Source organism: Anomaloglossus baeobatrachus, chromosome 6, assembly GCF_048569485.1.
Source record: "Anomaloglossus baeobatrachus isolate aAnoBae1 chromosome 6, aAnoBae1.hap1, whole genome shotgun sequence".
Classification (NCBI taxonomy): Eukaryota; Metazoa; Chordata; class Amphibia; order Anura; family Aromobatidae; genus Anomaloglossus; species Anomaloglossus baeobatrachus.
In genome coordinates, this window is record NC_134358.1 from 441,028,754 (window position 1) to 441,047,110 (window position 18,357).

Consider the following 18,357-nt stretch of genomic DNA (forward strand, 5'->3'; position numbering starts at 1 on the left):
CAGCAAAGATAACACATGTGGCTACAGACCACAGCTGTGTGCAGTATCTCGATTGTTTATCAAAATAAGAGGGGCACAAGGCTGCTTTTTTAAAAATTAATTTAAAAAAAAAAAACCAGCGTGCGCTCCCACCAATCGTGATACCCAGCCACGATAAAGCCGAAAGCTGCGGTCTGGTATTCTCAGGCTGGGGAGACCCATGGCTATTGGGTCCACAGCCTAAAAATAGCAGCCTGCTGCTGCCCTGAATTGTCGCATCCATTAGATGTGACAATTCCGGCACTCGACCCGGCTCATCCCAATTGCCCTGCTGCGGTGGCAATCAGGCTAACATAAGGGGTTAATGACAGGTGACAGCCGCCACTAAGTCCTAGATTAGAAATGGGGAGGGGGTCTATGAGATCCCTCCATTACTAATGTGTAAGTGAAAAGAAAAAACAAACACCGAAAAAATCCACCCTCTTTCTCCAGTTTATTATCCCCAAACACCCACGACAATCCCAGCTCTGCTACATACAGCAGCCACATTACAGGACATGACTGCACGCTGCGGCTTCAGGCAGAGACTGACTAAGGCTATGTGCGCACGTTGCGTACTAGCCCTGCAGAAATTTCTGCAGCGATCTGAAGAGCACATGTGCGCTTTAGATCGCTGCAGAAATGTCCGTAGTGAGCGCCGATTCCATGCGCTCTGCCTGCAGCTCCTGCCATAGACAGAGCAGGAGCTGCCGGCAAAGCGCAGGAAAGAAGTGACATGTCACTTCTTTTTACGCAGCGCTTCGGCAGTAGCCGAAGCGCTGCGCTCTTAAACGCCACGTGCGCACGGCCCCTGCACAATCTCCATAGATTGTGCAGGGGACGCAGGACGCATGCAGTTACGCTGCGCTACAAAGCGCAGCGTAACTGCATGTATTTACGCAACGTGCGCACATAGCCTTAGCCTCAGCTGTGAATGATGAAGTCACAGGTGGGATAGCGTGGGATCCTCCATGTGTGACCACAGGTAAACTGACCTGGGATGATCTGATTGAACTCCACAACCAAACAGAGGCCGGCAGTCTGACTTACAACCAATCGCAGACGCAGTCACAGAGGGTGGGCAGGGGAAGCAGTAAATATGCATGAGGATAAATGAGAGCACCTGGAAGTAGTGCGACAGCCGCACAGGAGACTTGATAAGTATAACTGTACCGGCTTTGTGGCCCTCTAGCACTTTCTATCACCAGTTTACAGCTCAATGTTCGGGTCCCCATAGTCTTATATGGGCTTCGGCGTCCAGGTAAATGTTTAAGTCCAGCCCCGAACCGAACATTTTTTTAATTTGGTTTTAAGTCTGACTGGACCCGCCGAACCAGAACATCTGCGGCTTCGCCCATCTCTAGTCTGGAGGACAAAATCATTAAGAAATGGCTCATTTATAGCTGAACCTGACAACTTTTGAAAATATGTAGAACAGTGATATCAATATGATGACAAATTTATGAGATTGACAGATTTTTGTCTAATCTGTTCCAATGCAAAAAATGTATATTGTTGGTATAGAGTGCCTAGAAAGTGTAATCCTGTTACCATTTACTTCAATTAAATAAATCTTTTTATTGGACTAAAGTTTTTTTTCCAAAGAATAAAACTGACCTGCATAGACATATGCACACGGTGTATAGGAGAAGGGCAGCGTTTGCCAGACTATATAGTGAGAATGAAGTTATGATTGGGGAAAAAAGTAGAGCTTCTCTAATGCAAAACACATAAGAAGCTCATGAGAACGTCGCCTTCGGGAAGCGCCAACTGCAGAGCATTACTCTTGTAAGAGGAGAAAATGGAAATCAATGATGTGGAAATGTAGCTATTAAAGTACATAGCAGCTTGTTCACCTAATACCTTCTCATAAAATAACGTGAGCCGACGGCGAGTTAATATTGATCCTAACAGAGAAGGAATACAAACAACTGCAGAAGTCAAATGAAAAACGTGCCGTCTCTTTAAATATGTCATTTCAGAGAACCCGTCAGCAAATTATAGACAAAGGAACAATATAAACTGCGCTTCACATATCATGAAGTGTGTAACGCAATGCAAAAAACAACCAACTCACTAGGCAATTCTACCAGGATCAGGACTTTTAGTATTTACTGCACGATTCAGCCACCAGATCAATGAAATGTTCCTAAATGTATTACCCAGCAGGTACCCGAGACCATTTGTGCACCTCTGTGGTTTTATGGTGTAAATAATTTTTAAGTAAATCTGCGGAATAACTGTAAAGCGTGCAAGATTATGGAAGCCAACCTGAACCACTGGTACAGAAATGTATCGCACAATTAAAGATGCAAATTTGTCGCTATTCGCAGATTGTGCAAAACGTAAAATTGGTCATTACACCAGAAGCGCCAGAAAAGAAGGTAAAGAGGGGCTGTGGCATACAGAGGACAGTGATCACACAATGGCATTCACCGTGTATATGTACAGATAAACGGAACTCCAAAATTGAAAATATATCACTTTCTTACACACAATGGCTCTCAGGCTTGTCCGATATAGAAAGCCTGGCAATTAGCCAAGGAAGAGAACGTGAGCCATTGGCGGTGGGGGGGGGGGGGGGGGGGGAGGGGGGGAGGAGGCGTGAGCCAGCCCTCTCCCCTGCCTTTTGGTGTGGGCAGTGTGTGAGCAGGTCTCTCCCCCTTCCCTATTAGATGTGGGGGGTGCGCAAGCAGGTCCCCTCCCCAGCCTTTTGGTGTGGGGGGCAAGCGAGCCAGCCCTCACCCCTGCCGTTTGGTGTGGGCGGTGTGCGAGCCGGCCTCTCTCCCTTCCCTTTTGGATGTGGGGAGGGCGCACGAGCTGGTCCTTTTCCCAGCCTTTTGGGAGGGGAGGGGGGGGAGGAAAGAGTGCGTGAGCCAGCCCTATTTCCTGCCTTTGGGTTGGGCGGGCACACGGGACAGCCCCCTCCCCTACCTTTTGGGGGGGGGGGCGCAAACTGGCCCTCTCCCCTGCCTTTGGGGTGGGAGGGAGGACGTGCGAGCCAGCCGTCAACCCTGCCTTTTGCAGGGAGCGCACGAGCCGGCCCTCTCCGTATACGAACTATGTAATACAGGTCTGGTGAATCTTAGCAAGGTTCTAAGGATGAGCTATGAAAGTTAGCAGCCAGCGGTAACTACTTGTGGTGTCTGGGAAACAAAAAGTACATCTGGGATGACTAGGCACCATTATCACAATAGATGTGGGTCTCAGAGGTGACCTCACCAGTCATATATGGCAAATACGGAGGATACGAGAGGGGAATACTCCTGTGAAGTGAGTCATTATTATACATCTCACTTATGCAATTACAGGGAATCTGTCACCAGGTTTTTGCTCCCCCATCTGATTGTAGCACAATGTAGGGGCAGAGACCCTGATTCCAGGGATGTGTCACTTACTGAGCTGTTTGCTATCATTTTGAAGAAAAAAAACAAAGAATGTTTTCTCTGCTACAGATCTAGCAGTTATACGGAGCTCATGAATATGCTAGACTATCCAGAGCAGGCCAAGTAGTCCTGCAATGATAATCTGCTGCTGATTAACCTATAATTTAATTTTTTTTTATTTACATTACACTAAGCAGTCCAGTAAGTGACATCGCTAGAATCAGGATCTCTGCCCCTACATTATGCTGCTCTCAAGTTAGGTGTCAAAAATCTGATGACAGATTCCCTTTAAACACTATGGTCAAAGATAGATATAAATTCCTTACCAGTTTTCATGAAACCTGGATGTTCCGATATATTTGAAGAGTTCAGTAATTTCACAGCTTTCCGATAGTTGCCTCTGAGGTACTCAAAGTTACTTTTTAAGAACAATGAGGGTGCAGACTACAAAAAGACAAATATAAGAGAAACTTTGTAAACAAACTCACTGAAATAAAAACATAAGTGAAATGTTAAAGAGTTTGTCCAAGTGGGCATATCCTTCTGAAAGGGAATCTGTAATGTTATCTGTAAATAGGGCTTAAGGAGACTGTTCAGAGTCAGTAACTTTTATTGCTGTAGCTTCTCCTGTTATCTTGTAGTAAGCTCCTTCTGGACGCCGGCTCCGTGCAAGCGCAGCGTCGCTTGCACGTCGCTGCTGGCTGGGGGCTGGTCACTGGTCGCTGGTGAGATCTGCCTGTTTGACAGCTCACCAGCGACCATGTAGCGATGCAGCAGCGATCCTGACCAGGTCAGATCGCTGGTCGGATCTCTGCTGCATTGCTAAAGTGTGAAGGTACCCTTAATTCTATGGAGCTTACAACAAGATAACAGGATAAGGTAGAGCAATAAAACTTACTGATCCTGAAAGGTCTCCTTAAGGGGTGCGTCACACACAGCGAGCTCACTGCCGAGATCGCTGCTGAGTCACGCTTTTTGTGACGCAGCAGTGACCTCATTAGCGATCTCGCTGTGTGTGACACTGAGCAGCGATCTGGCCCCTGCTGCGAGATCGCTGCTCGTTACACACAGCCCTGGTTCGTTTTCTTCAAAGGCGCTCTCCCACTGTGACACACAGATCGCTGTGTGTGACAGCGAGAGAGCGACAAATGAAGCGAGCAGCGAGCAGGAGCCGGCGTCTGACAGCTGAGGTAAGCTTGTAACCAAGATAAACATCGGGTAACCAAGGTGGTTACCCGATATTTACCTTAGTTACCAGCCTCTGCAGCTCTCACGCTGCCTGTGCTGCCGGCTCCGGCTCTCTGCACATGTAGCTGCATTACACATCGGGTTAATTAACCCGATGTGTACTGTAGCTAGGAGAGCAAGGAGCCAGCGCTCAGTGTGCGCGGCTCCCTGCTCTCTGCACACACAGCTAAGCGGTGTGCGCTGGTAACTAATGTAAACATCGGGTAACCATACCCGATGTTTACCTTAGTTACCAGTCTCCGCAGCTTCCAGACGCCGGCTCCGTGCAAGCGCAGCGTCGCTTGCACGTCGCTGCTGGCTGGGGGCTGTTCACTGGTCGCTGGTGAGATCTGCCTGTTTGACAGCTCACCAGCGACCATGTAGCGATGCAGCAGCGATCCTGACCAGGTCAGATCGCTGGTCGGATCGCTGCTGCATCGCTAAGTGTGAAGGTACCCTTAGCCCTATTTAAAAGATAACATAATTGTACTAGAAAATCCACCTGATAGATTTCCTTTAAAAGCTATAGTTTCCAATATAGTTACATAGTTACTTAGGTTGAAAAAAGACCTAGGTCCATCTAGTTCAACCTTCCTCCACCAGTTCTACATTTAGTCACTAAGTCATTTATAACCAACAATGTTTTGTGTACTGAATATATAATAATAAAAAAAATTATACTCAATTCCCACACCTGGGATTTCAACACAGAATTTCCCATGCTAACGGTATGCCAGGTGTGCACTGCAGTCAGTCTCTCAGTGGCGACTGATTGGCTAGTTTGCTCTCACTTCCGAAAGACGTCCAATGGATGTAAAAGCGAAGCAGCCCATCAGTCCCTGTTTTACTAATCATCCTGTTAGCCCAAAAGATCAGTTAACCTAAGGGTCTACAGTACTTACCCATTTACCAGACACAGTTCCGTGCTTTCTTTTGGTACTGCAGCACTTACCAGTTTACAAGGCACAGCTCTGTATAGTTTATATTGGCTACGCCTGGTACTGCAGTTTTCTGTAACTATCACATTCAAGGCAGCATGACACAGATCTAATACCAAATCTAACAAAAAATAATCAAATATAAAATATATGACGCTGTGCTTGATAAACAATGGTGAGCTGGTGTGGCACAGACCTTTCAATCAGCTGATTAGCATGAGAGCTGGGAAAGGGGAACCCACCACTCCGAAATGGATATTCAATTTTCAAAAAGCCTGTTAGACTAGAAGTATCCATGCAAATATTTATGGAACCTCTTTGAGGAAAGCGGGCTCCAACAAGAAATTTAAGGGAGCAATTCCTCAAAGCTTTTATGCCACAATACGGAGTGGCGCAAAAATGTTGTAACTTTTTGTGTTTGCACACCAGTTTCAATTAGCTTTGCCCAACTGGGTGTAAGTGTGGAGAAGCTAGAGCGTGGCTATGCCCCCTCGCCAAATTCAGCTAGTGTGCTAACGTTTCTAATGACTGGAGTAGCACTTCTAGTAAGGCGCATGTCACTAAGAAGAAGCATCAAATGCATTAAGTGGTGTGCGCCTCTATCAACTTGGACAAGCATAAGATGAATATAAGATAGTCCTGAGACTTCCAAAAGAATAAATCTTAATCACAATAAAAGTTAAGTAAAATATACACAGAGACAGCAGTAGGCACTGCAAAAAGCTGTAGTAGGTGCAGACCTACGCGTTTCGGCACATCATCCTAGTTATGACAGACTGTGGGCCTTAACGCGTAGGTCTGCACCTACTACACCTTTTTGCAGTGCCTATTGCTGCCTCTGTGTATATATCTTTAAATCACAATAAAAGCTAAGTTTTATCATTTTGGAAGGTGAAGGACTACGCTGGATTCATCCTTTGTTTTTCCATTGTCTCACGGTTGCACCCACTGGATCTGGCGTTGTTCAATTGGAACCTGAATTTCCAAAGACACGGTGAGCTATTTTTCATTTTTTGTCTTTATGAATTTAGTGACTTAGTGCATTAAACTCCAGTGAGACCTGAGTTGGCCCCTAAGTGCTTTCTTTATATTTTCTAGTCCTTCTCAAAACACTTGGCTGTGACTCGAAAAGAAATGCCATAGTGCTGTGTAAGAAACCAAGTAATAAATTCTGATCGAACACTTTTAGGCCATGTCACAGTGCCCTAACTAAATGAACTTGTGACCATTTATTACTAGTCATATTCAGTTTTCAGCCATTCTAACACGAAATGTTGGAAATATGAAGTATACAATTTACTTACATTTCCGGACGTGTTCATCACGGACTTTATCTCCCTTTTGCATGCTTTCAGAGACTTCATTTGAATGTACGCCCGGACTTTGCACTGAAAGAATAGAAAATAAAACCAGTAAGACCACAAAAAAAGTACTCAGCACTCAATATTCCCAATAAATATACATCACCGTGGTTATTAGTAGGCAGTTTACATTACACCACCCTAAGTTATATTGTATTCTGACATGTATCAATGTATTTTCATTCCCAATGTTACATTTTATGGAGCCTGATGCTTTTACCTGATGAATTTTGGACTTTGCAGCTTCTAGTTGAGCACCTCCCTCAGTCTTGGTGTTTAGGGCTTCCTTGTTGTTGCTGTTATTGTTTGTCTGCAAATATAAAAAATATATTTTGTGATTCTCAGAGGAAAATTCTCTGGAATAATAAGTATTTGTACAATCCACCTTCATTCTGGGTTTGTGCAGCAGCTGACGCTTTAAGTACATTCACATGACGGTGTTGGCAACACCTTTGTGACTCCATCGCCGGTTCAATCAGTAGCTCAAGTCAGAATCAATAGAGCCGTACACTATACGGTCGGTTCTGACGTCTAATATGGATATGGTCATAAAAAGAGCTCAAAAGGTCAGTAGGACATACCCTCCTAGGCCAGCTAGGTCATAGAAAGTTGAATAAAGTGCTACCTTGAGATCTGTGATCCAATGTCTTATTCCAGAAAAATCAACATTTTTCATATATGCAAATAAGCTGTTTAGATCTATGGACACAGAAAAAGCTGTGAATCTGCCACCAGAGCTTATTCTATATTAAATGGGGCGCTACCAGTTTAAGACATGTAATGACTGACAGTCAGCCCAAGATCTGCAGTGAGATCAGCAGAAGTGAACTTTGTCTAACTACAAACACATTTGCTGTGGTACTTTCATAGTAATTCAGCTTCTATCTCGCAGGCGGCCAGTGTGTGTGTGTGCGCGCGTGTAGGAGTTAGTACAGTAGAGCTGACAGATCTGTGAGGACAACTGCAAATTGCTTGTAATAAGACAGTTTATTTTGTTGTACTGTATTAGCACTGTAGAACTGTGTGTGATTATGACAGCAAAGTGAGTTGATACACACGGCACTTCTGGGGTGGTGCACAAGTAGGGTCCAAAACCGTCTGACGTACATGTAGAAACTTGGCACTCAATATAAATGTGAATAGTGGTTTTTATTGTGAAGAACTTGTAGGACAAGCACAGACGTTTCGGTTAAAAAACCTTCATCAGTGTGCGTGCAGAGGGTCCTCAGAAAGTATAGTAGCGTAATAAGCGGCGTAGCTGGGTATGATGCGGTGCCCACCGCTGTCTATGTGGCACAAGACCCTCTGAGGTCTTACAAGCTCTTTACACTAAAAACAACTATTGATATTGATCTCGAGTTCAAAGTTTCTACATCTATATGATAACAAAGTGTCAGTCCTTAAATGTCTCACACTAGTAATGCCCCCTTCTATTTTAAATATGTTCTAGAGGCAGATTCTCAAGGAGATCAGTGTCCTGTATAAATCTTCTAGTCTACAATCACTAAGTGCTGGTAAACTTGGGAATCCTCACATTACAGGTACTGTGCACTGTGAGGATTCTCCGGTGTCAGAGCCGGGAACGGCTGTAACGTGGCAGAGAGTATTTGATATGGTGGCAGGCTCACTCCATACCCTAGCATTGAGGGGGGTCGCGGCCATCTAGCTGGATTCTGGCCGGGAGTCTGCACACCACATACTCAAACCCATGTGACCATGGTTACTGGCTCGAACACCAGAAAATCCTCATAGGGCACGATGTTAGTCAAATCTGTGCACCGTTGCTGTGGCCTACTGAACTCTATGGCCCTTTTTATCGCCTTGTGACGTCGTCATGAACTTTCAGCCCAAACGTGCTGTGAACCTTGTCTAAATGACTTACCTCATTATTTTTACCATTTTTATTATTATTGTTGCCCTGTAAGATCATTTTTTCCAGTACCACCAGGAGGTGTAAGGCTTTCTCCGTTTGGTAAGTTAGAAGGTAGAGGTCAACCAGCAGGAAGCAAACCGCATGTGCAAATTTCTCTTCTGAAATATATACATACAGAAAAAGAAAACTGCTCAGCAGATGAACAGACTTGTGGCAAGTGATTAAGAAACAATATATAAAAAAAATAATCATTTTTTTCTTAATCTCTTTTCCTTCAACCCTCTTTTTTCTCATATTGCATGAAAATTTTACAATGAAAGCTCTTCAGAAGACCCCCTTTTCATCTACAGCAGATTTTAAAGAAAACCTAATATCTGATACATGCTGCTTAATCCACAGGCAGCATATATCAAACACAGGCTGTATAATTTCAACCATGTTAAGCTCAAACACTTCGGCGTTTCAGAGAAAAACAATTTAAAAGTCACATGGGAGACTATTTGGACAAGAAGGTCTCCGTTGGCTTCCAACCCACAGCACTTGATTGACAGGTTTCTTCCTATAGACCAGGGTTTCTTAACTCCAGTCCTCAAGGCCCACCAACAGATCATGTTTTCAGGATTTTCACAGTATTGCACAGGGAATAATTCCATCACCTGTGCAATACTAAGGAAATCCTGAAAACCTGATCTGTTGGTGGGCCTTGAGGACTGGAGTTGAGGAACACAGCTATAGACGCAAGCAAGGAGAGTCCGGTCACTCTGGGTAGTGGGTGAGGAGAAGCTGCCGAACAGCCACCTGTCCAGCTAGCCTCAGATGCGGCTCAGACCTCGGCAACCTTTAGTCTTTAAAATGCCGCAGCGTTTTAGAGCTAAACATACATGGTTGAAGTCATATAGCCAGTGTTTGATTGGGCCGTAAGTTCAGCTGTCAAGTTCCCTTTAGGTCCCACAATATTGCTTGCATAATAATCATTTTTCTTTTGAAGACCCTCTCCCATAGATGATCACTTTTTAAAAGCAGTTTTAGGGGATCGTCACAAAGAGGTTTCATTGGACATGTAAAGAGTTCTACAGGACATCTTTCAACTACTCTTTCCTTCTCGTGACCATCTCGGTGGGCTAACTGGCTGCAGAAAATCTCAGTAAGAGATCACTAATGTTAGGCCACACTCCTTTGCTCATTCCTGCCCACCTTACATCAAGCAAACAAACTGGAAGGAGAATTCATTTCTATAGCATTTCGACAAGACTAAGTCAAGAACGAACCATACAGTAAATCCTGCAGACTGAAGTGTGGCCAACTTACAAAACATTCTAAGTCAAAGCCTCAATGTTTTGTTTTTTTGATTTGTTATTTTTTTTTTGAAGAATTTTTTTTTTTTGTGGAGATAAAGCGAAGTTGGTCAACAGCTCACACAAGCCAAGTTACAACAAATCTGAAGTCTGAAGTCAGTAAGAAGCAATCATGTGCACGCAGCCATCTACCTAGACAGGAAACACTATCCTCTCATACAGGAACCTACATTAGTGAGGAGGCGACTGTGTGCAGAAACACAGGAACAAGACTATTCCTATTCTAAAATGTACCTAAATAATTGTTGAAGTTAGCGATGTGAGACATGCCGGTTGGCTTTTTTTTGAGATGCATAAAAATCAATTCAGCAACAAAATTTGGCCAAAATTTTATATTTATCAGAACTAAACAAGTTCATTGTCAGATCTTCGGTATAGTAGAAATCCATGTGGAAGCGATAATGGCAGCCATCTGGGTTGTCACACTGGCCACCTGGCTTTCTGAAACACTATCACAGGAGGTCGAGCTGTATGGAGTCCGGCTATGGACGAGGCAGAGCAAAGAAGGGAATTTTGTTTACTTACCGTAAATTCCTTTTCTTCTAGCTCCTATTGGGAGACCCAGACAATTGGGTGTATAGCTTCTGCCTCCGGAGGCCACACAAAGTATTACACTTTAAAAAGTGTAAACCCTCCCCTCTGCCTATACACCCTCCCGTGCATCACGGGCCCATCAGTTTTGGTGCCAAAGCAGGAAGGAGGAAACTTATAAATTGGTCTAAGGTAAACTCAATCCGAAGGATGTTCGGAGAACTAAACCATGAACCAAAGAACAATTCAACATGAACAACATGTGTACACAAAAGAACAACAGCCCGAAGGGAACAGGGGCGGGTGCTGGGTCTCCCAATAGGAGCTAGAAGAAAAGGAATTTACGGTAAGTAAACAAAATTCCCTTCTTCTTTGTCGCTCCATTGGGAGACCCAGACAATTGGGACGTCCAAAAGCAGTCCCTGGGTGGGTAAAAGAATACCTCGATAAAAAGAGCCGTAAAAACGGCCCCCTCCTACAGGTGGGCAACCGCCGCCTGAAGGACTCGCCTACCTAGGCTGGCATCTGCCGAAGCATAGGTATGCACCTGATAGTGTTTCGTGAAAGTGTGCAGACTAGACCAGGTAGCCGCCTGACACACCTGCTGAGCCGTAGCCTGGTGCCGCAATGCCCAGGACGCACCCACGGCTCTGGTAGAATGGGCTTTCAGCCCTGAAGGAACCGGAAGCCCAGAAGAACGGTAGGCTTCAAGAATCGGTTCCTTGATCCACCGAGTCAAGGTTGACTTGGAAGCCTGCGATCCCTTACGCTGGCCAGCGACAAGGACAAAGAGCGCATCAGAACGGCGCAGGGGCGCCGTACGAGAAATGTAGAGTCGGAGTGCTCTCACGAGATCTAACAAGTGCAAATCCTTTTCACATTGGTGAACTGGATTGGGACAAAAAGAAGGTAAGGAGATATCCTGATTGAGATGAAAAGGGGATACCACCTTAGGGAGAAATTCCGGGACCGGACGCAGAACCACCTTATCCTGGTGAAACACCAGGAAGGGGGCTTTGCATGACAGCGCTGCTAGCTCAGACACTCTCCGAAGTGATGTGACTGCCACTAGGAAGACCACCTTCTGCGAAAGGCGTGAAAGAGAAACATCCCTCATCGGCTCGAAAGGTGGTTTCTGAAGAGCCGTTAGCACCCTGTTAAGATCCCAGGGTTCTAGCGGACGCTTGTAAGGTGGGACTATGTGGCAAACCCCCTGCAGGAACGTGCGTACCTGCGGAAGCCTGGCTAGACGCTTTTGAAAAAACACGGAAAGCGCCGATACCTGTCCCTTGAGAGAGCCGAGAGACAAACCCTTGTCCATTCCGGATTGAAGGAAAGACAGAAAAGTGGGCAAGGCAAACGGCCAGGGAGTAAAACCCTGATCAGAGCACCAGGATAAGAAGATCCTCCACGTCCTGTGGTAGATCTTGGCGGACGTTGGTTTCCTGGCCTGTCTCATAGTGGCAATGACCTCTTGAGATAACCCTGAAGACGCTAGGATCCAGGACTCAATGGCCACACAGTCAGGTTGAGGGCCGCAGAATTCAGATGGAAAAAAGGCCCTTGAGACAGCAAGTCTGGTCGGTCTGGTAGTGCCCATGGTTGACCCACCGTGAGATGCCACAGATCCGGGTACCACGACCTCCTCGGCCAGTCTGGGGCGATGAGGATGGCGCGGCGGCAGTCGGACCTGATCTTGCGTAACACTCTGGGCAGCAGTGCCAGAGGGGGAAATACATAAGGCAGTCGAAACTGCGACCAATCCTGAACTAATGCGTCTGCCGCCAGAGCTCTGTGATCTTGAGACCGTGCCATGAATGCCGGGACCTTGTTGTTGTGCCGGGACGCCATTAGGTCGACGTCCGGCGTTCCCCAGCGGCAACAGATCTCTTGAAACACGTCCGGGTGAAGAGACCATTCCCCTGCGTCCATGCCCTGGCGACTGAGAAAGTCTGCTTCCCAGTTTTCTACGCCCGGGATGTGAACTGCGGAGATGGTGGAGGCTGTGGCTTCCACCCACAGCAGAATCCGCCGAACTTCTTGGAAGGCTTGACGACTGCGTGTGCCGCCCTGGTGGTTGATGTACGCCACCTCCGTGGCGTTGTCCGACTGAATTCGGATCTGCCTGCCTTCCAGCCACGGCTGGAACGCCTTTAAGGCTAGATACACTGCCCTTATCTCCAGAACATTGATCTGAAGGGAGGACTCTGGCTGAGTCCAGGTACCCTGAGCCCTGTGGTGGAGGAAGACCGATCCCCACCCTGACATACTCGCGTCCGTCGTGACCACAGCCCAGGATGGGGGCAGGAAGGATTTTCCTTTCGACAGAGAAGTGGGAAGAAGCCACCACTGAAGAGAGGCTTTGGCTGCCCGAGAAAGGGAGACGTTCCTGTCGAGGGACGTCGACCTCCTGTCCCATTTGCGGAGAATGTCCCATTGGAGTGGACGCAGATGAAACTGCGCAAAAGGAACTGCCTCCATTGCTGCCACCATCTTCCCTAGGAAGTGCATGAGCCGCCTCAAGGGGTGTGACTGGGCTATAAGGAGAGATTGCACCCCTGTCTGTAGTGAACGCTGTTTGTCCAGCGGGAGCTTCACTATCGCTGAGAGAGTATGAAACTCCATCCCGAGGTAAGTTAGCGATTGGGTCGGTGTCAATTTTGACTTTGGGAAATTGATGATCCACCCGAACCTCTGGAGAGTCTCCAGAGCAATGTTCAGGCTGTGTTGGCATGCCACCCGGGAGGGTGCCTTGACTAGAAGATCGTCTAAGTAAGGGATCACCGAGTGTCACTGAGAGTGTAGGACTGCCACCACTGCTGCCATGTCCTTGGTGAAGACCCGTGGGGCTGTCGCCAGGCCGAAAGGCAGTGCCACGAACTGAAGGTGTTCGTCTCCGATGGCGAAACGCAGGAAGCGTTGATGCTCTGGTGCAATCGGCACATGGAGATAAGCATCCCTGATGTTGATTGATGCTAGGAAGTCTCCTTGGGACATCGAGGCGATGACGGAGCGGAGAGATTCCATCCGGAACCGTCTGGTTTTCACGTGTCTGTTGAGCAATTTGAGGTCCAGAACGGGACGGAATGATCCGTCCTTTTTTGGCACCACAAACAAGTTGGAGTAAAAACCGCGACCACATTCTTGAAGGGGAACAGGGATCACCACCCCTTCTGCCTTCAGAGTGTTCACTGCCTGAAAAAGAGCATCGGCTCGCTCTGGGGGCGGAGATGTTCTGAAGAAACGAGTCGGAGGACGAGAGCTGAGCTCTATCCTGTAACCGTGAGACAGAATGTCTCTCACCCATCAGTCTTGGACATGTGGCAACCAGGCGTCGCAAAAGCGGGAGAGCCTGCCACCGACCGAGGATGCGGTTTGGGGAGGCCGAAAGTCATGATGAGGCCGCCTTGGGGGCGGTTCCTCCGGCGGTCTTTTTAGGACGTGACTTAGACCTCCATGAAGCAGAGTTCCTCTGGCCCTTCTGTGGCCTGTTGGACGTGGAGAATTGAGACCTGGCTGAGGGCCGAAAGGACCGAAACCTCGGTTGTATCTTCCGTTGCTGAGGTCTGTTTGGTTTGGACTGGGGTAAGGACGAGTCCTTTACCTTGGATTGTTTAATAATTTCATCCAATTGTTCGCCAAACAGACGGTCGCCAGAAAATGGCAAACCGGTTAAGAACTTCTTGGAAGCAGAGTCTGCCTTCCATTCGCGTAGCCACATGGCCCTGCGAACTGCCACTGAATTGGCGGATGCTACCGCTGTACGGCTCGCAGAGTCCAGGACGGCGTTCATGGCGTAGGACGAAAAAGCCGACGCCTGAGAGGTTAAAGACCCAACCTGCGGAGTAGAGGCACGTGTGACTGCATTAATCTCAGACAGACAAGCTGAGATAGCTTGGAGTGCCCATACGGCTGCGAATGCCGGAGCAAAAGACGCGCCTATGGCTTCATAGATGGATTTCATCAGGAGCTCTATTTGCCTGTCAGTGGCATCTTTGAGCGATGAACCATCTGCCACTGCTACTATGGATCTAGCCGCCAGTCTAGAGACTGGAGGATCCACCTTGGGACACTGAGCCCAACCCTTAACTACGTCAGTGGGGAAGGGGTAACGTGTGTCATTAAGGCGCTTAGTAAAGCGTTTGTCCGGAAATGCTCGGTGTTTCTGGACTGTATCTCTGAAGTTGGAGTGATCGAAAAACGCACTCCGAGTACGTTTGGGAAACCTAAATTGGAATTTCTCCTGCTGAGAAGCTGACTCCTCAATCGGTGGAGTTGGAGGAGAAAGTTCTAGCACCTGGTTGATGGACGCTATAAGGTCATTTACTATGGCGTCCCCTTCAGGTGTATCAAGATTGAGAGCAGCGTCAGGATCAGAGCCCTGATCTGCCACCTCCGCTTCATCCTCCAGAGAGTCCTCATGCTGAGACCCTGAGCCGTGTGATGAAGTCGAGGGAAGCTCCCAGCGAGCCCGCTTAGCCGGTCTGGGACTGCGGTCCGTGTCGGAGTCCTCACCGTGGGACCTAGGAGTCACCCCAGGAGCACTTTGCTGCGCCGACCGAGGGGGGCCTGGGGACAATGATTCAACAGTGCCCGGGGCCTGTGTTACCGGTCTGGACTGCAAAGCTTCTAGTATCTTAGCAGACCATCTATCCATAGACTGAGCCATGGATTGTGAAAGTGACTCAGAAAGTTTCTCAGCCAACACTGCAAACTCTGTCCCTGCCACCTGGACAGAGGTAGCCGGTGGTTCTACCTGGGCCGAGGGTCCCACCAGTGGCTGAGGCTCCGGCTGAGTGAGTGTCACAGGGGCCGAGCATTGCACACAATGAGGGTAGGTGGAACCTGCAGGTAACATAGCCGCACAAGAGGTACAGGTTGCAAAATAAGCCTGTGCCTTGGCACCCTTGCTTTTTGCGGACGACATGCTGTTGTCTCCTCTTAGAGCAATCAGTGAGGGTATATAGCCAAAAGCAAATAATGCGGCCGAACAGAGCAAATGTATACAATATATGGATATATATATACACTTCGGCACCCGGGGGGGGCCAGCACCTGGTAACCGGTGCGGCTTACCGACCGCCCTCAGCGGTTGTGTGTCCACCAGATTCCCTGCCTGGGCCTCCCAGAGCTGTGGAGCTCGGTCTGAAGTTCTCCACCGGCAGCAGTGATGATAACAATGGCTGCCAGCTTTCTCAGAGGAGGAGGGAGCCGTGGGCGTGCCTCAGAAAGTGCGGGAATCTGGTGCCCCGCAGTGCTCAGTGAGGGGGGAGGAGGATACCTAAGTATGCTCCAGCCCTCACCGCTGACGTCCAGTCTAGCGTCCCGCCCTTACCCCTGACTGGCAGGCCCGGGGGCGGGAGTATGCGGTACTAGGCTGCAGAAGCCGGGGACTAAAGTTAGTAACGCGGCCGGCGAACAGGCGCGGTCGGCGCGGTAGTCCCGGCGACACAAAACACACAGCAGCCGCTGCAGCGTCTGTTACACAGGCGCTCTATGCGCCGTCCCCAAGGGGACACAGAGTACCTCAGAGAAGCAGGGCCTGTCCCTGATGATACCCGGTCTCCTGTCCGTCAGATTCCCCCAGGGGCTGCGGAGGGAGCCCGGTCCCAGTGCATGGTGACCGGTTAGGATCCCACTTCACCCAGAGCCCCTCAGGGATGGGGAAGGATAACGGCATGTGGCTCCAGCCTTTGTACCCGCAATGGGTACCTCAACCTTAACAGCACCGCCGACCAAAGTGGGGTGAGAAGGGAGCATGCCGGGAGCCCTGTGAGGGGCCCTCTTTTCTTCCATCCAATAAAGTCAGCAGCTGCTGCTGACTAAAATGTGGAGCTTGCGTGAATGTGTGCCTCCTTCAACACAAAGCAAAAAACTGATGGGCCCGTGATGCACGGGAGGGTGTATAGGCAGAGGGGAGGGGTTACACTTTTTAAAGTGTAATACTTTGTGTGGCCTCCGGAGGCAGAAGCTATACACCCAATTGTCTGGGTCTCCCAATGGAGCGACAAAGAAAGCAGAAGGACCAGGAATAGTGAGTATGCTCCGCTATTTTGAGTGATTTTTTTTTTTTAATATGATCAACTTTGCAAAGAGTGGGTAGGGGAATTTGCTCCAAGTTGAAGACTGTTGTAAATCTTGATTTTGATGTAGATTTTGTGGACAGATTTTTCTTCTGCACTGCCCTACTAAAACGCCTTTTACATACTGATGTATCCACATCATTTTTTAAGCAGAGGAAAGCTTCATGAAAACATCAGCGGTCAAGAAAAGGCCTTTTTCTCTCATTCAGTATCTGGTGTGACCACCATTTACATTCTTCCCTATACAGTGAAAATCAGGATTCATCCGTGAAGAGAACACCAATCCAGTGCCAGACTCAAATCGAATGTGAGCATTTGTCCACTCAAGATGGTTACGACGACAAACTGCAGTCAGGTGGAAACCCCGATGAGGACGACGAGCAGCAGGTGAGCTTCCCTGAGACTTTGACAGTTTGTGCAAAAATTCTTTGGTTATGCACCTATTGTTGGAGGTGAAGATGCTGGATGTGGAGGTCCTGGGCTGGTGTGGTCTGCAGTTCTGAGGCTGGTTGGTTGTACTGACAAATACTCTGAAACACCTTTGGAGACTGCTTATGGTAGAGAAATGAACATTCAATTCACAAGCAATAGCTCTTGTGGACATTACTGCAGTCAGCATGCCAAATGCACACTCCTTCAAAACTGACGACATCTGTGGCATTGTGCGGTGTGATAAAACTGCACATTTTAGATTGGCCTTTTATTGTGGCCAGCCTAAGGCACACCTGTGCAATACTCATGCTGTCTAATCAGCATCTTCATATGCCACATCTGTGAGGGGGATGGATAATCTCGGCAAAGGAGAACTGCTCACAAGCACAGATTAAAGCCCTGTGCGCACGCTGCAGATTTACCGCAGATTTTGCGCGGAATTGCTGCAGAAAATGTGTAACATTGCTGCAGTCATTCCCCAGGAAATCCTATGGGTTTTAAAAAATGCTGTGCGCACGCTTTTTTTTTTTATACCTATACGTTTTTGTACCTGCCGTTTTTGCCATAGATAAATGGTAAAAATCCGCAGGGACCAACTTGCAGAAAATCTGTGGTACATCTGCGGCAAATTCGCACAAAATCCGTTGCAAAACCACATGCGGATTTCGTTGCGGTTTTTTACCGCGGGTGCAGGATTCTTTAAAAGGGTCCGGATTTTTCTTAAGAAAAAGGCACTTTCTAGTGCGCACATAGCCTTATTTGTGAACAATACTTAAAGAAGTTGTCCAGTTACCAAAACTGATTTTTTTTTTTCTGAAAAATCTTGCTAATATGTGCCCCTCAACACATCTTTTATGTTTTTTCAGCAAAATTACCTTTTATTGTGCACCAGCAGCACATGCTCATTGCTGGCTCCAGCTCTGATGGGGTTAATCTCTCCTCTGACTTCCTGTGTTCAGTTCCTACTATTCCCAGAATTCTTTGTGGCTCTAGGGCGGTGTCTAGCTTATCTAACACACCCATTGTGTCTAATACACCCACTCTGCTCCCACCCAAAGTCTCCTCCCTGCCTCTTCCCAGTGGATGCACTGAGAGAAATCACAGAGACAGCAGCAGCTCTGCACCGCCAGGGGAAGAAAGTGTGTGTGCGCGT

The 18,357-nt window shown here is 47.7% G+C and overlaps 1 protein-coding gene across 3 annotated transcripts in view; it reads right to left on the reverse strand.

Moving 5' to 3' along the window:
* The window catches only part of CNOT10 (CCR4-NOT transcription complex subunit 10), a 144,692-nt gene that overhangs the window by 100,013 nt on the left and 26,322 nt on the right, over positions 1 to 18,357 (reverse strand). For all 3 annotated transcript variants that reach the window (XM_075315238.1, XM_075315236.1, XM_075315237.1), the window contains 4 exons: positions 8,813 to 8,961; positions 7,151 to 7,240; positions 6,874 to 6,957; positions 3,731 to 3,848 (listed from right to left, as the gene is read on the reverse strand). In XM_075315238.1, the coding sequence (XP_075171353.1) occupies positions 3,731 to 3,848; positions 6,874 to 6,957; positions 7,151 to 7,240; positions 8,813 to 8,961 (441 nt within the window). The remainder of the gene's footprint in view (positions 1 to 3,730; positions 3,849 to 6,873; positions 6,958 to 7,150; positions 7,241 to 8,812; positions 8,962 to 18,357) is intronic.